Source organism: Balaenoptera acutorostrata, chromosome 20 (genome assembly GCF_949987535.1).
Source record: "Balaenoptera acutorostrata chromosome 20, mBalAcu1.1, whole genome shotgun sequence".
Lineage (NCBI taxonomy): Eukaryota > Metazoa > Chordata > Mammalia > Artiodactyla > Balaenopteridae > Balaenoptera > Balaenoptera acutorostrata.
This window is the reverse complement of record NC_080083.1, coordinates 9,767,865-9,792,251: the sequence shown is the minus strand read 5'-3', so window position 1 is coordinate 9,792,251 and position 24,387 is coordinate 9,767,865. Positions and strand designations below refer to the sequence as shown.

At 55.9% G+C, this 24,387-nt stretch overlaps 1 protein-coding gene across 5 annotated transcripts; it reads right to left on the bottom strand.

Annotated features, from left to right (window-relative positions):
- Window positions 1–280: 280 nt before the first annotated feature.
- DLG4 (discs large MAGUK scaffold protein 4) lies at window positions 281–22,642 on the bottom strand. Of its 5 annotated transcripts, none has more exons than XM_057535450.1 (20): window positions 22,272–22,641; window positions 14,642–14,806; window positions 11,096–11,149; window positions 10,899–10,958; window positions 10,566–10,690; window positions 10,298–10,467; window positions 10,060–10,196; window positions 9,767–9,911; window positions 6,125–6,420; window positions 5,913–6,015; window positions 5,667–5,781; window positions 4,129–4,305; window positions 3,808–3,844; window positions 3,687–3,714; window positions 3,507–3,554; window positions 3,325–3,426; window positions 2,814–2,986; window positions 1,825–1,934; window positions 1,196–1,287; window positions 281–1,022 (listed from the first exon to the last, which is right to left on the bottom strand). In XM_057535450.1, the coding sequence occupies exons 1-20, from the start codon at window positions 22,299–22,301 to the stop codon at window positions 916–918; spliced, it is 2,274 nt and encodes a 757-aa protein (XP_057391433.1). In that variant the 5' UTR covers window positions 22,302–22,641; the 3' UTR covers window positions 281–915. The 5 variants fall into 5 exon arrangements, 4 of the variants coding, with proteins under 4 accessions (XP_057391433.1, XP_007166530.1, XP_007166531.1 ...); XM_007166468.3 differs by having other exon boundaries at window positions 10,899–10,949; XM_007166469.3 differs by having other exon boundaries at window positions 14,741–14,806; window positions 22,272–22,639.
- Window positions 22,643–24,387: the final 1,745 nt, after the last annotated feature.

The following is a 24,387-nucleotide window of genomic DNA, read 5'->3' as shown; positions in this document are numbered from 1 at the left end:
AAGAAGTATCTCACCTTACCAGACCCATCCCTATGCTCCCACCCAGTCTCCCTCCTCACCCGGGTCCCAAATAACCAGGCCACACACCAGGTTTCAAGTATCTGTCTCTTCCTTTCACTCTCTCAAAAGAAAAAATAAATAAATTGCAGAAGGCGGCAGCATTTCCAGTCTTCCCCTGGCTCCCGGACACCCTACCCCCAACCCTGTCCCCCCCTCCCACATTCCCACTCCCTAGACCCATCCCTCCCCATTCCCCCCAAAAAAAAAATCCCAGGAAAAAAAAAAAAAAAAAAAGCCACAGTTAGACCTTCCACTCATGCAAACCGGCAAAGAAAAAAGGTGGGGGGCATGTAGAAAGCAGGGGGCTCACAGTGGAGTCCCCCTACTTATCCCCCCAAAAACCACCTTTGAGAAGAAAAAAAATGGAAAAAAATAAATGAGAAATCAAGGGACAGGGGGAGTTATGATGGGGGCAGGGATGACCCCAGACCCTGCCTCGGGAGAGCGCGGAGGCCTGTAGCCCTGCATCCCTGCAGCGGGGTGCTCCTTGAGGGGGGCCCTGACTTCCGGAATGTGTGTGGGAGAAGATGGGGGAAGGCAGGTGGCCCCTCGTGGGTCTGTGTGTGCGTTGGGGGCGGGCAGGGGTGAGGGGTCCTAAGGAGCTAGGGCTCGGGATCAGGAGCCCAGGGCTCCCCCCCAGACCCCAGGTTCCTGGGGTTCAGGAGTCCAGTTCTGGGGTGCGGGGATACATGCAGAGGAGTGTCCCCCCTCCAATGGGCTGGATCCAGTTAGAAAGGAAATAAATAAGAAGGGGTGGGAGGGAGGCTGGAGGTGCGAAGGGCGTGGGCAATTCAGTCCAGACCAAGGGCCTGGGCGATGGAGGCGGGGCGAGTCCAGGCCAAGCCAGGGCAGGAATCAGAGTCTCTCTCGGGCTGGGACCCAGATGTAGGGGCCTGAGAGGTCCTCGATGACGCGCTTCACCTTGTGGTAGATCTCCTCAAAGCTGTCTCCCTCCACGATGGCTGGGGGTAGGGGGGAGCAGGGAGTCAGGCCCAGAGGGGCACCTTTTTCTAATTCTCCTATCCATGTGCCACAGGGCTGCACCCACCCAAAGGGGACACCTCTCTCTAAACCACCCACCCAGTGGGGGCCCCCTCTTTGAATCTGAGCCAAGGGTGCCTCGTGTGCACCTCACCTGAGAAGCACTCTGTGAACTCCTGCTCCAGCTTGGCGGCTCTGTCGAAGGCTTTGCGGGCTTGCTCCTCTGTGATCCGCTTATTAATCTCTCTGTGGAGGAGAGTGAGAGACACACAGACCTGAGGGTGGGTCCTGCCACACCTTTTATCTCCTCCATCCAGGGCTGTGAAGTCGCAACCAGTATTTTCTCATCTGGAGCACGAAGCAAAAAATACAATTCCCAATATCCTCTGGGGCCACAGACGGGCCCCCTCCCCATGACCCACCCCAGCCGGGTGTGGCCACTCCAGGGACCTCTCCAGAGCCTCATCCTTCCAGCCGGCAGCCCCAGTGAAGGACTTCAGACCCTAACTCCCGACAGCCCCCAGGCCCTGGCTCGGCCTAGCAGGTGTGTACCCCAGGGGTTGCTGGGAGTTGTAGTCCTGCCTAACCCGGGGCAGGAGAAAAGGAAAGAGGCCTGGGATTCCCTGTATCCTCTGGGTTCCAGCTCTAGGTGCAGATTTCCCTCAAGGGCTGCCGGAGCTGCTGTCCAGGGTTCTGAGGGGACAGTTCAACACAGAGGCCTTCTGAGGCCCAGAGCCACAGGTGTGGGCGAGCAGAGGGGAAGCCCCCTGGGACCATACTCACAGCACATTCTCCAGGGAGCGGGGGCGGATGAAGATGGCGATAGGGTGCAGGTGGGCCGCCTGCAGCCGCCGCACGGCATTGGCCGAGACATCGAGGATGCAGTGCTTCCCCTGGGGGCGGGCAGGGTGGGCGGAGGCGGACCAGCAGGTGGCGGGAAAGGACAGACACAGGCGCCAGGACAGGACACAGTGCATGGAAAGGTGGGGAACGGGGGATTGGCCGAAAGGGGAGTGACATGGATGTCGAAAGACACGTGGACATAGAGAGTTGAGACAGGAAGGGTATGGATAGACAGAATGAAAGACAGAGAGAAAAAGGCAAGGGGCAGATGGAGAGCAAGGGAAGGGCCAGCACAGGAGGGAGGGAGTGGGGGGAAGGAGGGAGGTGTGAGGAACCAAAAGATGGGGCACAGCAAGAGGCGGGGGGAGGTGGGGAGTGGCGAGAAGCAAAGAAAAAGGAGAAAGGAAGTAGGATAGAGGGAGGAGGGAGGGGAGGACGGACAGAGGACAGACAGATGGAAGGAACAAGGAGAGACAGATGGGAGGGAGGAGATGCAGATGGAGAAAGGAGCCATGGAGGGAGAGGGCAGGGTGGGGGCAGCAGGGAGAAGGTGGTGGCAGAGGAGTGGGAGGGGAGAGGGGAGAGGGCCAAAGGGGAGCCGGCAGAAGGGAGGGACCGAGTGGGGGGAGGCCGAGCCACCAAGGGCAAGGCCACAGGAAGAGAGGTGAAATGGGGCAAGGAGGAGGGCAGGGGAGGAGAGGGGACAGATGGCAGAGCAGAGTTTGGGGTCAGGGACCGAGGGAGGGAGGGAGGCAGGGGGAGCGGGGCACCAGAGAGCAGCCAGTCAGACAGAGTTGCCCAAGAGGAGAAGGAGGCGGAGGAGCGGAGTGGAGACCCAGCAGGGAAGAGACAGAGAGAGAGAGAGTTAGAGAGAGCTGAAGGAAGGCCACGGGGGGCGGGGAGGAAGAGGACGGTGCCGCGGCTCCTACCTGCTCGGCCACCTCGCGCACGGACTGGACGCTGGTTCCATACAGGTGGCTGTTGTACTGGCCGGCCTCAATGAACTTGTGCGCCTGGATGTCCTTCTCCATTTTCTCCCGGGACGACACAAAGTGATAGTCCCGGCCATCTATCTCATACTCCCGCTTGGGCCGTGTCGTATCTGCCAGGAAGTCACCCCACCACCCAAAGATCTAACCACCATCCCTCTAGCTTAAACCCTGCCTACAGTGACCCACTCCCCCCCCAGAGTGCCCAGCCAGTCCTTCAAGGAAGGGGGCAGCTGGGGAGACTGAGACCCAGGAGGGGCAGAGCCACCTTCCTCAGCAACCCTGGGTCCTCCGAGTCCCCGGCCTGGAAAGGTCACGTGGAACATGAGGGTGGCTGAGAAGCACCCTTCTCTGAGAACCTCTGTGTCCGGCTGCATCCCAATGCCCGGAAGCGGCTCTGCCTGTGTGACCCCTTGGGCCCCCCCACCCATTCCAAGGCCCCGGCACTCACGGGGAACACAGGATCCAAACTTGTCAGGGAACTCGGAGAGGAGATCATCATTGGCGCGGTCCTTGGTGGGCCCGAGGATGATGATGGGGCGAGCGTAGTGCACTGAGGAGAGAGGGCGGGGTCAGGCGGGGAGCAGAGCAGGAGCAGGAGTGGCTGGGCCAGGTCGCAGCGCCAGACCTCACCTTCCATCTGTGTCACCGTCTCGTAGCTCAGAACCGAGTCTTCTCGACCTAGTGGGAGGCAGGGCGTCGGCAAGGGGGCTCTGAGGCAGGGGACCCGGGGCCCTGTGCTGCCGTCCCGAGGACTCAAGCGAGGCTCAGGGCCCCTCTCACCTCAGGCCTTCCCAAACGGACCCTACGTACCCTGTGATCCAGAGCTGGAGCCCCAATCCTAGGAAGAAAGAGCAGGCCATGCGATCGGTCAAGAGTCCAGCCCCACGAGCCCCCCACTCTTCCACCCAAACTCACGGCCTCCTCTACCTACCTTGGCCTTTAACCTTGACCACTCCCGTCGCTCAACCCTGTGGGATACATGGAGGGATGGTGGAAGGGGCGTGTAGGGAAACACCCAGTGAGGAGCCCGATGGCCCCACCCCCGGCCAGCTGAGAACCCCATCTCTCAGCAGCCCCTTGGCCCCGTGCTCCTAAATGAGGCGTTTGCCAGAAGTGCTCATGTGAGTCAAGGTGCCCGGGAAGGTCCAGCAGACAGATTCCCAAGAAGTCAGTGGGCAGACCCATGTCCTCCCTACTGGCTGCCCACCCTGGGGACCTTGGGAGCGTCAGTGCCTGGGGCAGGGAGGCTCACCGCCGTTTGCTGGGGATAAAGCCGATGTCATCAGTCTCGCTGTCAGAGTGGACCCGCCGCGCCTGCCACCACTCCTCATCACTGGCGTCGATGACATGCAGCACATCCCCAAAGCGGAAGCTCAGGGCCTGGCTCAGGAAGCCACAGTCCTTGGTCTTGTCGTAGTCAAACAGGGCCCTAGAGGGCAGGCGGCCTTCGGTCAGAGCCTGGTGAGGACTCCGTCCCCCAAGACCCAACCTGGAGGTTCTGCCCCGGGGTCTACAGACAAGCACGGCCGCTGATGGCTCTCCCACAGGTGCCGTGGATTCTGAGAAACCCAAGAACTGTGTGGGGACCAAAAGCGCTACCAAAACTCATAATCACCATAACTATGAACTGTCATTCAGTCCACACTGTGTCAAGGATCAGACAGGCTATGGATTCAGTGCAATTTCTAGAGTAAGATCTAGAACGGCACCCTCCCAAGAAAGCAGTTGCAGTATGCACACACGTCACAGTCACAGGGGTGACGGGGACTCAAACTCGTAGGGAAAGAAAAAAAGATCACTCTTTGCAAACTCTGGTTACCCTCAGCAGTATGAAACTCCTGTAAGTCACAACCCCTGAGGTCAGGACAAGGGAAGGAATGACCGCAGAGATGGCAGAGATGTTGAGCAGAGCACTGGGGCTAGAAAGATGGGAAGGGACCCCAGAATTGCCCGGCATCACCTGGGAGTCAGAACTGACCAGCCCTGGGAGCCAGCCGAACCCTGCAGGGAGGAAAGGGCCAAACGAGGCTCCGGTTTGAGCCGGGCATCTGGGCGGATGGAGGTGCCATTCAGGGAGAGAGAACACTGACTGCGTGGGACAGAGAGCACGAGTGCACGGGAGAAAGAGGTGAGCTCACAGTTTGGGACGTGTTGAGTGTGAATGCCTGTGGGACATCCCCATGGACGTGTCCAGAAAGCAGATGGCCAGAACTGCAGGTCTAGACCTCGAGGAAGAGGTCAGGCCAGAGCTGACAGCTCTGAGAGACATCTGCAGAGCGAGTGGCAGGTGAGGCCATGGGAGTGGATGGGCCCCCAAAGGGAGAGAAGGGAAAAAGCATCAGACACAGCGCCTATGCCTGCGGAGAATGAGAAAGAGGAGCCAATGGGAGAAGGAGCCCTAAGAAGGTAGCAAAATGCCACCGGAGAGATGGGGACAGACTGGAGAGAGCGGTGGTCCACCTCCCCTAGACTGCATTATCCCACGGGGCTGGGCAGGCTGCGGCAGTATATTCCAAAAGCCGAGAGGCCCCCTGCTCTGCCAGGCATTAACCTTTGAGTTACCTGATTGTGGGACAGCTGGGGGTCCCAGGGGAGGTGCCAGGGTGACCGGGGCTAGTGGCAGTAGGGATCATAGGGAGTACTTCACAATGCTAACCTGTGCGGAACGCCAGCTGAGTGTCGGGCCGGCAGGGGTTGGGGGAGCGGGGGGTCGGCAGGGTTGAGGGGGAAAGCTGGCTGGGGGACGAGGGGCACAGGAGGACGAGGAGCCCAGCCTGGGAAGCGTCCGACCTGATGTAGAAACCCCTTTTGGGATTGCTTCGCAGGGAGGCAGTCCCTGAGCCCAGGCTGCTGTTCATGAGCTGTTCCCGAAGGTCATGGATCTTGGCCTCGAACCGGCTGTACTCTGAGGAAGGACAAGGTGGTTCCTGAGCTCGGGCCCCACACTACCGCCACCCTCCCTCTCCCCCTGCTGAAGCCAGGAGCCGAGGAGACAGAGAGCTGAGCCCACGAGAAGGCGCGCTTCAGGCCCGATACCTTCCGGTTTATACTGAGCGATGATCGTGACTGTCTGACCCGCGTTCTTCAGGGCAATGGCAGCCTGCTCATGGCTGGCGTTGCGGAGGTCAACACCATTGACCTAGAGAGCAGGAGAGGCTGAGTCACTGGAGGTGCGGGCCAGGCTCCAGCCTACAGGGCTCTGCCCTCAGGGGAGGGGGTGGTCCGGGCAGGGGCTGGCCTTCCCTCACCGAGAGGATCTGGTCCCCCTTCCGCAGCTCCCCACTGAGGTCCGCAGGGCCCCCGGCCAGGATGAAGGAGATGAAGATGCCTTCACCGTCCTCGCCACCCACGATGTTGAAGCCCAGGCCTGTGGATCCCCGGTGGATCACGATCCGCCTCGGATCTCGGGGGATGTCTTCCTCCCCGAGCAGGTCCTTGGCCACCGGGGAGTAGCGCCGAGGGGAGGTGGGGGTCATGGCTGTGGGGTAGTCAGTGCCCAGGTAGCTGCTATGACTGATCTCGTTGTCCAGGTGCTGGGAATAGGCTGGGGGAAGACGTAGGCGAAAGGATGAGATGGAAGTGCGTGGAAGAAGACAGCGCCCACCACCCCACCTCCTCCCTAGGGAATCAGCAGAGCCAGACCCAGGGGAAGGGGAAGCTACTGTGCCAGAGAAACAAGGCTGGGGTGGTAAAGGGGGCGTCAGGTCACAGCAATGTCAAGGGCAGGAATTCACAGGTGACGTAGGGGTTGGTGCTCCTAGGGGACAGTGGATCTGAAGGGTACGTGACCTCGGTATGGCAGGGATCACGGAGCCAAGGAGAATATTAATACCAGGCTTTGGGGTTTTTCGTTTGGTTGTAGCATCTCTCAAATCCCTTCATCTATGAAATTCCTCTCCCTTTTTTTTTTCCCCCTCTTGGCCATTCATTTGTTGAAAAAACTAGGGCCCTTGTCTAGCAGAATTTCCCACATTCTACTAGGGAAATTCTAATAGGTAAATCACTGCTTGCATCCCTGTCCCTGGGGTGTTAACCTGCTCCTCTGCCCTGTATCTCCTGTACACTGGTCATCCGAAAAGAGACTCAAGTTCAGTTTTGGCAAGAATATTTCATAGGTGGTGCTGAGTACTTTCTGCATCATGACAGGATGCAATAATGTCCGGTTGCCTTTTCTTAGGTAAGACAAATCTGTAGGTTCAGGTATTGTCAGCCTGATCCATCCATTATAAAGCTCCCTATAAGGCTTTCACCTAAGAGTTTTAGCAGCCACTGATGATCGCTGCCTGGTCCTCAGAGTTCACTGGGGACAGCAAAATAGCGCCAATATTCTACGTTGTTTTTTTTTTTTTTTTGAGGGAGGAACATTTATTAGTGAGAATTCGTCTGTAAAAAAGAACGTTCCCGGGCTTCCCTGGTGGTGCAGTGGTTAAGAATCCGCCTGCCAATGCAGGGGACACAGGTTCGAGCCCTGGTCCGGGAAGATCCCACATGCCACGGAGCAACTAAGCCTGTGCGCCACAACTACTGAGCCTGCGCTCTAGAGCCCGCGAGCCACAACTACGGAGCCCGCATGCCACAACTACTGAAGCCCGTGTGCCTAGAGCCTGTGCTCCGCAACAAAGAGAAGCCACCACAATGAGAAGCCCGCGCACCGCAAAGAGTAGCCCCTGCTCGTTGCAACTAGAGAAAGCCCGCGCGCAGCAACGAAGACCCAACGCAGCCAAAAAATAAATAAATAAAGAGATAAGATTAAAAAAAAAAAAGAACGTTCCCATATCAACCATTTGGTTACTCTAAGGTGCAGTTTGTACAGGAAGGGAGAATAAATGCTTGACTCTTTCCCTTTATTTGCCAGTTTTCAGAATGGATGAGTTATCTAGCATCCTCTAAAGGTACCCAACTGTTTTGAAGTATCATTATAATCCTGTAGATTTTAACATATTTAATGAGTTTTGGTTGAATGGCCAGTTTCAACTTGACTTCTGTGTCTTTGACACGACCCTTTCGTATCTTCCTTGCTTTCTAGTATGAAAGATGTTACAAGCTCATCTTGCACATTTCTTGCTCAAGATTTGGAATTGGCCCTTTCTCCAAGGAGCCAAGGTTCCTTTTGGTAGGTTATGGTGTTTAGAAACAAGACCATGTGATTTTAATATGGTCTTATAGTATGATTTCAGATTTGGTTGGAGCAGTCACATCTCGTTATTCTTTACCAAAAATTTCTTAGCTATTCTCCCAAATGTATTTTTCCAGTTGGGGGTAGGGGGGACATTAAAATTCTGATGAGGACTGCATAAAATGTAGAGATTAACTTGGAGACGATTGAGATCTTTAGCATATTATGCTTTTTGCGTCAGGAAGCATGATGTGACTCTCCAGTTCTTCAGTCTTCTTTTATGTCCTTCAGTAAAGTTTCATCATTTTCTTCATGTAAATCTTACACACTTCTTGTCAAGCTTATTTTTCTAAGAATTTTATAGAGCTTTTCTCCTATGGCAAAAGGGATCTTTTTACCCATTACATTTTATGGCCACTTTCTTAACCCTACATATTATTTCTAAGTTCTTCGGTTAATTCACTTAGATTTTAATCTAGATGGACAAAAGTATAATTTACAAATAAGGATAAGTTTGTTTCTCCCTTTTCAAATGTAGCATCTATTTATTCTTTTTCTCTTGCTACAGTGCCTGAAAGCTCTAAAGCAGTGATTCTCAAGCAGGGGAATTTCACCTCCCAGGGGACATTTGGCAGTGTCTCAAGACATTCTTGATTGTTCTCACTGGTGGGGAGGGGTGCCATTGTCATCTGATACACAGAGGCCAGGGCTGCTGTTAAACATCCTACAGGGCACAGAACAACCCCCTACAACAAAGACTATCAGGGCACAGAACAACCCCCTACAACAAAGACTATCAACAGTCCCAACATTGAGAAACCCCGCTCTAAAGCAATGTGGAATAACGGCAGCAGAAAGAGGCATCCTTGCCTAGTTCCTAACTTAATGTACACACTGCTAGGATTTTATCATTGTAATGTGTTCATTGTTAGTTTTTGATAACTATTCTTCAATCACGTTGAGGAAAATTCTTCTGTTCCTAGTATACTAAGTTTCCCTCCAAAAATAGGATGATGAATTTCATCAAATGACTTTTCCACATCTATTTGAAATGAACTTACCCTTTTTCTCCCTTAACTTTTTAATACAATAAATCATACTAAGAGGTTTCATAATATGGAACCATCTTTAATTCCCTGAAACAAACCCTACTTTGTGACAATGTTATTCCCTTAATATTCTGCTGTGTTTGTTGTGCAACTATGTTATTAGATACTTTTACATCTCTGTTCAGAAGCAAAATTGGCCTATACTTTCCTTCTTCTTCTTCTTCTTCTTCTTCTTCTTCTTTTTTTTTTTTTTTTTTTTTTTTGCCACACCGCGCGGCTTGCAGGATCTTAGTTCTGCGACCAGGGATTGAAGCCAGGCCACGGCAGTGAAAGCCCAGAATCCTAACCATTAGGTCACCAGGGAACTCCCTACTTTCCTTCTTTTATATAATCTTTGTGACCATTTTCAAATGCCCTCATAAAATGAAATGTGAGATTTTATCTTTTCTTATATGCAAAAAGAGCATAAGAATTATCTATCCCATGAGGATTTGATAAAATTAGCCATAAAACCACCTGGGCCTTGTGCCTTCTCGGGGGGGAACTATTGACAATCTTTTCTAGTTCTTTGATGGTGACCGATTTTCCAACTATTCTCCAACCACAGGAAGTGACAGAGGTTGTGGCCACTTCAGGGGAAATATCTGAAGAGGAATGGTCACCAGGGATGTCATGGGGTGACTGAGATGGGGCATGGGCAGCTCTGGGGTTTGGAGGGCTCTCACAGGTTGTGATGTCTGGGGGAGCATAGCTGTCACTCAGGTAGGCATTGCTGGGCTTGGCCACCTTTAGGTAGACAACATCATACGTGTTCTTCAGGGCTGCCACGGCATCCTCATGCATGACGTCCTCCAGCCCCACACTGTTGACCTAGGGTCAAGGGAAGCAGAGCTCAGACAGAACCAGAAACATCCTCAAGATGGATGCACTGAGGGTGAGCCGATAAAGAAGCCTGGGCCTGCTCAGGACCAGTAGGCAAGACCTAAGCGTGGGCTAGAAAAGTGATGGGGGTCCTCACCGCCAGGATCTTGTCTCCAATCTGCAACCTCCCATCCTTGTGGGCAGCACCCCCTTCGATAATCTTGGTTACATAGATGCTATTATCTCCGGGGATGTGCTGGTTCCCTACACCTCCAGCGATGCTGAAGCCAAGACCTAGATGGAGGCGAAGGCAGAGGTGGGTGCCCAGGTACCTGGGGAGCAGGCCTTGGGGCAGCAGACAGTGGGATGGGGGTGGAGACATAACGGGTTACTACCTTTAGGCCCCTTGATGAGCTTGATCTCCATGAGCTTCTCAGCCGGGGGCTTCCGGCGCATGACGTAGAGGCGGACGATGGAGCCTGCCTCTTTGAGGGCCTCCACCGCGGCTGAGTGGGTCACCTCCCGCACGTCCACTTCATTTACAAACAAGATGCTATCGTTGACCCTGAGGGCAGCAAAGTGGGCCTGAGCCAGGAGCTTCCTGCTGCCCTGGCCCTCCCTTTCAAGGGAACCAGCATCCTAACCCCTGTCTCTTCTCCCCACCTGAGACGGCCATCCTGGGCAGCAGCCCCACCAGGAATGATCTTGGTGATGAAAATGGATGGGTCGTCACCGATGTGTGGGTTATCAGTGCCACCTGCGATGCTGAAGCCCAGACCTGAGTTACCCTGGGCAGAAGGAGGGGAAGAGGGTCAGCTCCCCTCACCGCCCACTCTAGACAGGGCAAGAGGGTAGGGGAGTGGGTCAGGGAGTTGTGACCAGAGCAGGAAGGGGCAGGGTTAAGAGGCTGGCCACACAGAAAACATGGGCACAGAGAGAAGCGAGGCACAGACAGGGAGCGAAGGGGGAGGACCTCGGATGGAGAAGCCTGCTCACCCTTTCCAATGTGATCTCCTCGTATTCCATTTCCCCCTCCGTCCCGTTCACCTGCAACTCCAGCACGGGCCAGAAACACAAGAGCAGTGAGACAGACTTCCTACCTGAGAACCTGGGCCTACCCTGGCTGCTGGGACCCAGGCCCTCCCTGTCTCCCCCCTCTCTTCTGTAATGGCCACAAAATCTAAACAACTCACATATCCCGGGGCTTCTAAGGTATCTGTGTTGACAATCACAGGGGGAGAATTGGCCTGTGAGGGGAAAAAGGAGACGAAAAGCTGCCTGAACCTTGGCTCAAGAGGGAGCCAGTAACCAAGAGTCCCACCGGCCTGGCTACCTTCTCAGCCTCTTAACCCAGCCCGCTCTGCTACCCTTGACTCCCTGAAGGACCCAGCCTCAGTCCATGTTACATACACACACACATACACATGCTGGACCCAATTCTGCCCAGCCCAGGCCCCCTGCATGTGGAAGGAGGTGTCTGAGAAGGAGGAAGGGAGAGACAGCCAGATGGGGGAGCAGCAGATGGTAAAGGGTTGGGGGGGGCCGCCTTGAGGGGAGGAAGCGTCTCACCGGATGTAACACCACAGAGTGTTACATGCCTTATGTGCTACACACAGACACCACAGGGCTTATGTCCCCTGGGTCCTGCTCCCCCTTCCTGCCCCCATCCCTGTCCCTATCGGCCCACATACACCCAGATACCTTCATAACCCTCCCTCAGATTTGCCCCTCATTTTCACACACATTTGCCCTAAACCCTGGGCCCCGGGAATCCGGGGTTCCCCCAGATGCAGGCCGCACCCTCCCTCTCGCCCACCCACCATTCAATCTACTCCTTCCTCTAGGGACCCTGTTGCCTAGCAACGGTATCTAAGCTCAGCCAAGGCCTGGGGAGACCCACCTCCTGGAGGCCCCGTCGCCAGGACAACAGGAGGGGGAGATGGGGCGTGGCCTAAGGGCAACCAGATTCCCAAAGGCAGAAGGGATCCTCTAGCCCCGCCTTTCCTGACCTGGGCCCCGCCTCCCCTCCCCTCCACCGCCCCGTTAGCCCGGCAGAAATAAGTCCAGGCTGAGGAGGATTGCGGGCGCAGCGCACCCTGAATAACTTCCCTTCCTCCCTCCCGTACGCCCCTCACCCTATGCAGTGCAAAGCACATCAGGAAAGGGGAGTGGTGAAAGACATCCGGGTCCTATCCTCTCATCTACTCTCCGCCCGCCCACCACTTCATCCGGGAAAGGGTTAAAGTGGGGTGTGCCCAGGTCCCTGACGTCAGTCGCCTCGACGCAGCAGGGTCTCTAGACTCCAGGGCGGAGCCCGCTTTAGGCCGGTCCTAGGGGCTTCCCCAATTGCCTGGGCAACCGAAGCCACGTTTCCATGGCAATGGGGGAAGGCGGCCAAAAGCCTCCTTCCGGGGTCCCCAACCTATCTCCTCCTTAAACAAGTATTTATTTGGAGCCTACCAAGCGCGAGGCACTCATCACGGATTCCCCAGACTCCTCGCTCTCTCCTTCCAAAGGGGTCCCTCCTCTCTCCTACTGCTATTTGTCCATACTACACATTTTCAAGCTCTATAGTTGATTTCATATCCATAAATCTATTAACACCATCCTCCGACCCTTCAAATCTCAGCAGATGCTAACTGTCCAACCAATAGCCACTGACTGCCGAACTCTCATCCACACGTCCATCCTCTATCCCACAGCCTATCCTCAATCGCCATCCCCATCCTTATCCTAGAATTTCCTTTCCCAGGCCCCATCTTGTATCCGCAACTACCTTCATCTGTGTCCCCTCCCTCTCTCTACCCCACCCGATATCCTCCATCTACATCTCTGCCCCACCCTTCAGTTCCCATCTTCCATTCTCCATCTGCTTGCTTCCCTGTCCACTTCCCTGTCCACATCCTCCCATCCGGGCCCATCCCTTATCCGTCTCCTGCTCTTATCCTCCACCTTAATTTCTGATTCCCCAGAGAAATCAGCACCACTCTCCCTTAGTTCATCCTCAAACCCTCAAGATTCTATGACCAAATCACAATCCTTCATTCTCAACCCATTCCCCCTCTCCTCTGAAAACTGAGGCTTCTCCTGTCCCCCAGCTCAGGCCTTGTCGTGGGACCTCCCTCCCACACTCATGGCCTCCAGCACTCTCTCCTTCCACTTCCCTCTGCTTCCTGGGCTCAGATTCCAAATCTCCCTAGTTCTGTACTAACTACCACCTTCTCTCCTCTTCCCCTTCCCCAGGGACTTAATGGCCCCATCTTGGGGGAAAAAAAGCATCTCTAGTCTTCTTCACTCCTTGCAGCCCCCAGAGTTTCACAGGAATCCTCTACACCATCTCCTCATCTCCAGAGCCTTCCTTTCCTTCCTCTCAATCAGCTCGACCTGCTGCCCTGATTTCACAGTCTCATCCTTGTCTGTCTCCTGGCCCAGGACCTCTTACCCTTCTGTTGCCTCTCCATTTTGCTACCTGCCTGAGAACAGTCTTTTTCTCCGTCTCCAATTCCTCTCCTACCACATCCTTCTCACCCCAGAACCTACTGCTGCCCCCTCTCTGCCTCCTCATCTCCAGGCTCAGAAACCTCCTCACCATCTTCTTGGTGAAATGTCAACAATCCCCCCTTCCCAGAGCATCCCACAAGATCCTAGAATCTCACCTCTGACCCCACAGTGTTCCCCTGAATCTCCCTGCTGGCCTGGTACACTCCATCCTCCCCAGCCTGTGCCCCCAGGAGAGGAGATTGAGGGGGAAGAAGTTGGGAAGTGGCCTGGAGAATGGAAGGTCTCAGAAACAAGGGTCTTGGGTAACAAGACTGGAGAAGGGAAAACATACTGTGAGCACAGAAGAGAAGGGGAAACAGGTGGTGGTGAATAATAATGGGGGGACACGGGGCGGGGTGGGGGGGCAGAAAGAAATCCGGGTGGAGGTGAGAGCCCAAGAGGAGGGGAGAGGGGAGGCATAGGAGGAAAGGAGAGAAGTGATGAGTAGGGAAGGGGGTAGCTGGGAGAGGGGGAGCCGGCTGCGGCTGCCGAGGCAGAGGACTGATCAGGCCGCAGAGGGCCTGAGATGGGGATCAGGGAGAGGGAGAAAGAGAGTGCGTGGGAGGAAGAGAAAGACAGCATCTAGAACCAGCCTGCCAGCCAACAGGGAGGGAAAGGCAGCGAGGGGGGTGGCGCACAGGAGGGGTGCAAAGGCCGGAGCAGGGGATGGAGGCAGAAAGGCCCGGGCGACTAGTCTCAGGCCAGACAGATGGAAAGGGCTGGAGAGCCAGGCCCAGAGGCCGGAAGTGGTGGGGGGAGGAGGCAGCGAAGGGACAAGAGCAAATGAGGGCAGCGCTCTGGCCGCAGAAAATGGAAATGGAGGTGGAGGGTGTGAAGGAATGAAGAGGGCTGGGGCGCAGAGAGTATCCTGGGGGATGCACACATCTCAACACACGTGCGCACAGACACGCAGACACACACACACACACACACACACACACACACACACACACACACACTCCTGGCTGTAAGCCCTACACCCACTCCCAATTGCTTGGCCTCCGTTTCTCCTCTTTGGTAACCAGGTGTTTCCAACGCCCCAAATGCCCCCTCCCTCCCCCGGCCCCAGGAGCCCAAGCCCAGCTCCCCAGCCCCGGCCACCCCCCACCTACGGCTCACGCCCTACCGGGCCTTGGGGGATGTTGTAGCTCCGAGGCTCCGAGGGCCGCACTGGGGAGGGGGCCGCCTGAGTCTCCTACCTTGAGGGGGGAGAAGTGGGCGTGGCCCACGACCCCTTGGACGGCCTCGAGGTGGGACAAGTTCCTCTCCGCCACGTGCACCAGCTCGGGGGCGTTTACCTGGTTGGGGAGGTGGGCCGGGCTGTGCTCCAGAGGGGGCGTGTCTTCATCTTGGTAGCGGTATTTCTGGGGATGGGGACGGAGGCGTCACAGGGGCCGGCCCAGCGCCTTGGGCTCCAGGCTGCCCGCCCCGGCACGCCTCCTCTTCCCCCCGCCAGTGCAGTGCGGAAGGCCCTGGGGCCTGACCAGCTCCTCCCCCTCCCTGTCCTCCAGCCCATTGGCTCCCCTCTCTCCACCTCCCCACATCCCCCTCTCCCGCCAGGGCCTCGGCACCTCTCCTCTCTTCCCAAAGCCCTGCCCCATCCCCCAACTCCTTCAACTCCCAGCCTAGGACCCCCGCCTTCTACCCAGCACACTCCCTCCTCCGGCGTCCGTTTCCTCACCAGAGCTCCAGCCCCTCTGACACGTGCACCCCCGTTCTCTACATCCATCCCCAGCGTCCTTGCTTTCCTCATCAGCTTCCCCCCATTTCCTCTTTACCTCAATCCCACTGCCTCCTTCCAGTTGCTTCTCCCACTCTGTACCCCACCCCACCCTCCTTGCCTCAGTCTCCCCACTGCAGCCTCTACCCCTGGAGTGAGTGGCTCTCCAGCACCTTGCAGGCCCCAGGCAGGGACAGCAGTCAAGCCCTTCAACTAGCCGGTACTGGGCGTCAGCCCCCCTGGCAGGACAAAGCTAAACCCGTCCAGCTGGCCTCGCTGGTTCCCAGGTCATCGGCAAAGGGGCCCCAGGAGTCTACCCCGCCTCTACAAACGCCCACAGCCCAGGCAGCTAATCGGATATACTAGAAGGAGAAGGGGGAGAAAGGGGGAGGAACAGAGACTGTAGGGCTCAGAAGGGGGGCAGGAATGGGTGTCAGCTTCCAGGTTTGCTGACTACGGAAGGGGGTAGAGCCTCAGAATGAATTCCTGGTCTCCCTCCGGCCTCTTGGAGTGAAAGACCCAACCTGACCCCTGACTCCCTTCCTAACTAACCACGTGCCATCTCAAGGGCCTCCCATACTACCTTAATAGGGACACCAGTAAATGAGATTAACTGGGGACCAGAGAGAGGAAAAGGGCAGCTGGAGATACTGAAGGGCAGCGCCCCTGCCTGGGTCCTCCCACATCTGCCTCTGCTCCCATAGGAGCAAAACGTCCCCAACACCAGGCTCCATGGCGGAGGGGGAGGCTACCATATGCAGGGCTCCCTCAGAGACTGGAGAAGACAGAATACACTCCCCAGTACACGTGGGTGAAAAGAGAAGGCAAGATTTCCCTCTCAAAAAAAGTATCTGAGAAACTGAGAGGACCCCAACATTTGGAGACCAACAGTTACAAGGTCAAACTGGAGGAAACTTATCAAGGTCAATGCCTGATGCTACAGTATGATTCTGAAAATTCTGAGGATGAGGAACCAAGGCTGAGGATGTAATCCAACTTTGGCCGTGGTTAAGGATGAAGGAAGAGAATAGGAAGAGGAAGATGGTACATGGACTCTCAAACCCAGGACACAGAGACAGCTGGGATCAGGAGCACCTTGATACATTTGAAGAGCCTTAAAGAAAGAAAACAGGGGCTCATCAAGGTACACTCTGTTTTCTGGCCTTGGAGAGAGACTTGACTCGGAGACAGTCTTGGAGAGAGAATCCCAAGCTCCCTCCAGGTTTTGATATCATGAACACCAAAAGTGGAGAAGAAGGGAAGCTAGGGGAAGTATAAGCTAAATAATCCTCCTCAAAGCTGGGCCCTCCTGGATAACAGAATTCGATGAAATGAAAGAGGTTGTCATTCCACACCCTGAAAAGGTGGTCTTCAGCCTGGACAGTGCGAGAGCTGAGGGACAGAGCCCCAGAACTGGAGGGGCCAGGGAGAAAGGGAGGAGGCAGCTGTGCCCCCACTTCACAAGGCCCCCAGTTCCCTGCATGATACATGAGGCAGGGCCAAGGGTTGCAGCTTCAAGTTTTGGAGTCAGGGGAAGGGTTTGAGCCCAATGCCCCTCCATCTTCACCCCACCTCACACAGAAAATTCCTGAATCTCGATGAACTGTCAGGGTGCACATAACGAAAATGGAAGTTTGCAAAGGGACATTTCATTGTTTATTCTAGATAGGAGATGAAAGTAAATTTGTAGCACAGTGAGACTGCAGACACCTCTCCCTGCCCCATCCCCATGGGGGGCGGGGGTGTCTAGGACTGAGGAAAAGGCTCCTCCTGACTGGAAGACAAGGTGAGGGAGATGGGGAAGAAGGAAAGGGTACCAAAGTTCCCAGAATGTGGCTGGAGGAGGTTAGGGCCTGTGCTCAGTCCCTGGACATTTTCTAAGTAAATGTAGTAAGGAAAAACCTCTGGAGAGGTGGGGTTGGGAGAGAGTCATTCGGAAACTGCAAACTGGTAGGTGGGGGTCAGGGTCAGCACCTCTCATCCCAGATGACAGGACAACTAAAGCAGGACAGGCAAGAAAGGAGGATCACCTCTTTTACCCTACGGGGACTCAGGGCCGCCGCGGGGCGACAGCTCCAGTGCTATTGGGATCAAGTCTGAACCCCCAATATATTAAGGCACAGGATAAATCAAAAGGCTGGGGGTCACTGTTGTTCTTTCCCCCTTGGCTCCCTCCTCACCGGAGCCCCAGTTACAAGAATGACCTGGAACCCAGCCTTGTACCCCCAGAATAGAGGGGTGTGAGTGAAAGTGGATGATCATAGGAGGGGCGACCCACTGCGCCTGTCCGCGAGACACTGCAACCCAGAGACCCCGCCAAGCAGAAAGAAGAGCGGAAGCACTTGAAGCTTGCACCCTGAGATCTGGGGGGTCCGGGAAGAGGGGAGCGGGGCCGGAGCCCGTACCGCGGCACGTACCACGCAGAGACACATGGAGGCGAATCTGTTCCGAGCCGACATGGAGAAGGGGAGGGGGACTGAGGGGAAGGGGTGGGTGGGAGAGCAAGGGTCCCGGGGTTGGGGGAGGGGGAGGGGCAGAGGGGCGGGGGCTGCGGCGGCCGCGGCAACTGGAGGCTGCAGCCTGGGGGGAGGGGGGGAACGGCGCCTGCGCAGTGCGGGAGAGCGTCACGATGGGAGAGAAGGGGTGAGGGGAGACCCTCTTAGCCATCAACTTCCCTGGTTCCAGCTGTTTCTCTGTGCACTTCACCTTCCACAGTATATTCCTATTCCTTTACAAATAGACTCACTCCTAAAATTTACCAATTTATTGCTCTGGTTCTCTGGGACCCCTTATTCTGTCTAATCTCCCACCCCTAAAATCACCAGGCCCTAACTATTACAAAACCTCACTGGACTCTTAGGGTGCAGGGAAGGAAGCAGCACTTCTCCCTCACTTCAGAAGGACCCCCAAGGGATCTAAACTGCCTCCCACAATCCCCTCCCCCCAACCTCCCCAAAGATTGTTAATGTATACAACATCCCCACAGATGCTAAGACACCTCCTATTCTAACCAGCGGGAAAGCCCCACATGATAGCCAGACAACGCTTTCCAAGAGTTGAAGGACCACGGATCCTGTTGTGCCCTCAAATTAATCTACCCTTTAAATCATCCCTATTAAAATTATATCTATTCCCCCAATCCACTGACAGAGACCTTGAAATTAGTGCAACTATTACCCTTGCTCTAATGTAAACACCCAAATAAGCAGTCCTCAAATTTGTTTGGGGTCCCCTGTCCAAATCCTTGAACCTAATGAGATACTCATGAGTTTCTAATATACCATTCCCCAATACCACCAAATCCCATTTCAGGGAGTACTTAATGTAATTTAAAGCTGACCTTCTAAATTCAATTGAAACCTCTTCAATTTATTACCAAACCTTTAAATTAAGAGATGTTTCCCTATTCCTTTTCTTTCCCCCTTAAATGCATACATTACTCCCTTTTCTGGCTGCCCTCCCCTACATCTCAACATTCCCCCCACCATGATTCTGAATTTTAACTTTGTTGGAAGATTCCTCCCCAATATATCTATCTCCCCCACACCCAAGTCTCAAAAAATTTTTACCAAATTAAGATCTGGCCTGCAACTTGCAGTGACCCACAAATCTCCCATAACACCCCAAAATGACTGCCTCAGATGTCTTGCATTCTGTCCCAAACTGAACCTGAAAGCATCTCTTCCAAATATTCTCCCATTGAACGCCCACCGTTCCAACTCTTAAAGCCCAGTGAGCAGTCTCCTAAAATCTGCTTCTCTGGCTTTTCTAAAATGCCTACATATGGTAGAGAGGACAGACTTCCCTAGAACCTGACCCATGCCCCCTCTCTCCCCGTTGGTTGGCATCTGTTAGGTGCGCCCCCGAGATGACCCCCAAGGTCCTAGTTTCATATCTGGATAGAATGTTTGGATCCGGGAGCCAGTGCGGAATGGGCTGAACTCGAAATTCCTTCTAGAAAAGAAAATGCACAGGCCCCAGTTCTCCACCAGTGGGCGCTGTGGCCCATTAAGACCCTCCCCCATCCCCCATTTCCTTTTTCCCTCCATTTTCCGTTTCCCCGTTGCCTGGCAACGCAGCAATCCAGGACTTTGCTGTCGCCTAGCAACCGTCTCCCTGGAACATAGAGCTGAGGTAGGAGGTTTTGCTCTGATGAAATCCGAACAGGCCTCCATCTTAGGAAAACTGAGACGTCAGATCGCCCAACCCCCGGATTCTCCTTTCCAAAGACCCCCGCGCCCCGCAGTTTCTTAGACAACAAGCCCCTCAAACCCTGTCTCCTTTCGGCACATGGGACCACGCCACGCCCCTGCCGGGTCAGCCCCGCCCTCATTTCGGGCCGGTTACCCAGGCCTAAGGCCCCGCCCCTTTCGTTGCCCGCCACCCTTGGTAGAGTAAGCCAGACCCCGCCCACCTGCCTCCAGGAGACCGCGCCTCCGTCCACTTCCCGCCCATTCGCTCCCCCGGCCTCGCCCACACTGCCCCTCCGCCACGCCCCAGTCGGCCAATGAATGAGGCCGTTGGCCACACTGCCCCGCCCCCGGCATCTTAGCTTTGCCCAATAAGGACCACCCGGAGGGTTTAACCGCTTCGCCTCCGGGACTCTGGCCAAATACCCCCGGTCTTTCCCCACTTTCCCCCCTCCCCCACTTGTTCTGCTCCGCCCCCCGCCACCCTCGCCCGGCCCTCAAGTCCGCCACGCAACTTCAGTCGTCGCCGGTTACCATGGCAACGGCGACAGCAGCGCGGGGAGAAGGGGGAGGGACGGGGGTGGAGTGGGAGAAAGAGATGCTCAGAGACGAGAGATACAGGCAGAGAGCTAGGCACAGAGTAAGACTAAGTGATAGCTATAAAGGCAGAGTTAGCACAAAGCACAGGACCTGGCACATTGTAGGCATTCAATAAATGATCCTTAAATTACTGCGGCAGAAGTCTAAATATAGGCAATGAAAGATGGAGGACTCAGACGGAGCTGGGAAGCTCAACGACCGCAAAGCATGAGCACCCTCTACCCCACCCAGCATTTTGGGGGGGAACAAGTGCCATGTGCCCCCTACTGGCTCCTCCTAAGCTAACCCTCCGCTGCCCTGGATAGAGATGAACCACAACTCCCAACAGCCCCAGGGGCAGCAACTCGCCAACACTGACGGATCTTGCGCCTCAAGGCCTTGTGGGACTTCGAGTCCCCGCCATCCCGAGACTGACAAGTTTTCCGGCCAAGGAACGTGGCAAGCCTGGGTCTCCACACCTCTGTAAAACCACAAAATGCATGATCCTCTCTGCGCAAGACTCCTTCCTTCGGGGATGCTCAACCCTGGGCTCCATCGAAGAAGCAGGATTCTTGAAGGGAGATTAATAAACCCATCCTCCCAGAATAGCTGCCATTGCAGGCAAGCCCCTCACCCTTGCTCGCGTATGTGTGTTCACATGTTGGAAGCAGAGCCCACACATTCCAACTGGCTTTCGTGTACACCTGCACATAAGGGACCATAGCCAGGGAGCCTAAGGCTAAGAGGCAGGCTAAAGGCAGGAGACAGGAGGAACTGAGAATCAGACAGACATTAAAGGAGAGCAGGCCAGAGAAACTGAGGCACAAAAATCCACTGAAACTACAGGGATGGGAAGAAGAAGCAGTATGGGAGAAAGCCCAAAGCCCACAAAATGGGGGATAAGCAAGTAGCCCTGGAGAGGCGGTGGGGGCTTGGACTTAAAGGTCCCCGGCCCCCAGTCTCCTCCATCCATGCTCACACATGCATGACGCATGTGTAGATGCATGTGTATACACATATGTGAGTTTGTGGCAGGGAACATGTGTGTCCTCAGCTCCCTCCCCTGAGAATCTGCAGTTCCCACTAAATATAACCCCCTCCCCAGCCTGTGACTCACCCAGACCCCGCCTCCCCGGCCCCCACTTCCTGTCCCACCCCCCAACCCCCAGCTGCCTGCCACCCGCCCAAGCCTCCCTCCACACACCAGGCATCCAGCTTTCCAGTCCCAGAGTCTTACAGCCAAGACCTAGGTATTCTGCATCCCACCAGAAGCTTGCTAGTGCTCCCCATCCAAGATCTCCTGCACTTGCCAGGCTCCAACCACAGGGACACCCTTGTACAGATCTTCACTGCTGCCAGCCCGACCTTTCTCCTACACCTTCTCACCCCAGTAACCTTAAATCCAGATGTCTTCCCCCACCTTGATCCCAAGTGTCAGGGGTGACAGGAACATTCCCCTCCATCTGCTCTTCTCCCTCTTTCTCAACCAGGCGTAGATTCAGTGTGGGAGGAAATGGGGATGTTGGGCACCTGCCTGGGCCACCCCCAAATTTTGCACCACGCACCTGGTGCCCCTCTTCAAATCCCCTCTCCCCAAACCTCTCATCCTCCTCCTCAGGAGCTGGCAACCTCAGCTGCTGCAACCTTCTACCTCCCAAGGGAGTACCCCAAATCCTAACCTCACCTGGTCCATTCCCTCAGGTGATCCTATGTCAGGCCCCAGCTCTCTGACAACTCCCAAGTATCCCCATTCCACATGATCGAACCCTAAATTGACAGTTCCCTCCAATTGAGAGCACCCCCAAATGTATCAGCCATGAGACGCTTCTTTTATAGCCTGAAGGCCCACCCCTTCCCTGCCAGCTGACACCCCCAGACCAGTCAGGTACTCACAACCAGTAACCTTCTACCCTCAAGCCAGGAGCCCTGTGAAATTGGGCAAGGCACCTGGAAGCCAGCTCGTCCCCCAAGAGGGAAGAGGTCCCCCCCGCCATGTAGTCCACCTTCTAACATACAGCAAGCAGGACTCCCATGTGAGCCAGGCTTCTCCTTAAATAAGTCTCCCTCAAACATCATTGGTGAACCTCAAAATCCACCAGATCCCCCAAGTCACAGAATACCCCCAATTTTCCATTACCCTCAAAGGGCTCACTCCAGGGGGCACCTGTGGCCAAACCCAGCATTTTCTCAGATGTGAACCCCCAAACTAAATTATGACCCCCACAGATACATCTTCTGATGCTCTCACCCCAGGGCCCCCAGCCGCGGATTAGGCCTGACTAAACCCTCCCCACGAACTCATACCCTCCCCGCAGTTTATAGGTCCCCCCTCATGCTTACCTTGGTTGTCACTATACAGAGACAGTCCATGTTGGGGGGCCTGGCCGCGGCGGCGGGTAAGGGGCTCTGACTTCATCGGAGTTTCGTTCCTCCCCTCCGTGGGTTCTCACCCCTCCCCCCTCCGCACCCCACTTTTGCAGGGGGGGCCAGGATGGGGGGAGGGGTGAGAGGGGAAAGAGGGGGTTGGAGAAGGGAAGGGTAGGGGAGCGTGGGAGGGAGGGGAAGGGGGCCCTAAAAAGGGGTCCCCAATGGAGGGGAGGGGGCTTAGGGAGCACACCCCGATTCTCAGGAGGGGCGGGGGCACCGGGGGCTGGCAGCCCCGGAGTTCGGGGGCTGGGGCATGAGCTGAGGTGGGGGAGGGGAACTGGATTTCGGGGAGCCCCGGGGTAGGGGGGGGTCTTGCCTAACGGCCAGGGGCTAGGGGCCGTGGCGGGGGAGTGGGGTGGGGGGGGTCGGAGGCGGCAGCGGCCGAGGGAGCCGTGGAGCCGAGGAGGGAAGGGGAGAGAGGAGGAGAGAGGAAGCAGGGGGAGGGAGGGAGGGAGCGAGGAGCGAGAATGGGGGGGGGGGTGCCTTGGCAGAGTTAACTGCTTCCGCGCTGGCAGGAACCCGGATAATGGGAAAGGAGAAGGAAGCAGGAGCCCAGAGGCCCTGAGACAAACATGGAGTCTCGGCCAGCCACCAGCGATGACAGCAGAGGCAGTGAGGAGGGAGTTCATTTCTCAGACGACGAGGCACACACAGATGGGCTGGGGGCACCCGGGGTTGTTGAGATACTGGAGAAAGGCCATGGTAGGGGGTAGGGAGTGAGGGAGGGGCTGGCAGGAGGGAATCCCTGGGGGCCTAGTGCTCCCTCAGGATTCACAGGAGGAAGCCTGAAAAGTGACTGTGTCCTAGACTCTTTAGTGCCTGAAACTGGGGCAGGTAAACAAGAGCGGGAAGCAAGAGGGCGAAGGGGCTACAGGACCGGAAAGAGTGCATTCTCCTTGCCCCTGACTCAGGATGTTGTCCCCAGGGCCCCCAAGTCTCAGGTTCATATTAGCAGTACTTTGGTCCCCCTCCAGCCCTGCCTGCTCCCTCGGGAAGTCAGGCCCCCACCCTCACCCCTTTACCTGACTCTCTGAGATGGAAGCCTCATAATAGTCCAGGATGTCTGTCACAGGAACAGAGCTGAGTTAGCTCTCCCCCGCCCCCCACCCCATCCCCCCGCCTCCCTGGCTGCCCCCTGCCATCACCTCCCCTCCGCCTGCCTGGTAAGGACAGAGGAACTCCTCTAGCCAAGGCTGGTGACCTGCATGCTGATGGATAACCCCTGCCCGGGGCTCCTGCTTGTACCAAATGATCTCCAGGCTCCGAACCAGCCCCCAAGTTCAGTAACTGCCCTCACAGGCACAGGCCAGCCCTTTTCACCACCGCCCCCCAGAAAACTGGGGCTACTCACCCAGTAAGGCCTGGAAGAGGTCACTGTGCAGCACCGTGAGGAGAGGGGGTGCCCATCGCAATAGTGGGGGGGCCAGGAGCCAGAGGGCTGACCTGGGAGCTGGTGAAATGCAAGTGAGGGGGGGATTGGGACAAGGAAGAGATAGAGGGACCAACACACTCACCTCCTCTTCCCCAGCCTTTGCCCTCTCACCCCAGACTCTCTGCAAGGTCCAGGGAGAAGGATCCCTGGGTCCCAGCCCCCTGCCAGCCCCCAGGCCTCTCCTTCACAAGGACTCCTGTTTTTCACCTCTTGGTCCTGGTCCCTCAGACATCTCTGTCTTCACTCACTTTAATCTCTCTAATCCACCAGGGTCGGAGCTGAGCTGTCTTCTCCCCACCCAGCCTGAGCTGTCAGGTAAAGTAGGCAGGCTTGACCCGCCCACCATCCCATTCTTCCCAGGTCCCAGGCACCACCGCCACCACCGCCACCACCGCCACCACCACCTTCCCCCTCACACGCTGGCCCCTCTCCCCAAAGCCAGGCATGACTGCAACATTTTCCTGAGGACCGGGAAGAGGGTCACCCCCAAGGGGCTCTGCTCTCACAGCTCAAAAGGAAAGGAAGCTGTCACTCTCTCCTCCTGGGCCTGTCCCCAGTGAGAATGGCAAAAAGAGGGGCATAAATTACCTGGGACTT

Bases quoted from the DNA above. Each gene is read 5' to 3' on its own strand.
- DLG4 (XM_057535450.1), bottom strand. From the start codon at position 22,301: ATGGACTGTCTCTGTATAGTGACAACCAAG. The intron at 10,691-10,898 runs GTGAGCAGGCTT...CCTTCTGCCCAG, and splicing joins AGGAGATCACATTGGAAAGG to GGTAACTCAGGTCTGGGCTT. The intron at 10,468-10,565 runs GTGGGGAGAAGA...TGCTGCCCTCAG, and splicing joins GCCCAGGATGGCCGTCTCAG to GGTCAACGATAGCATCTTGT.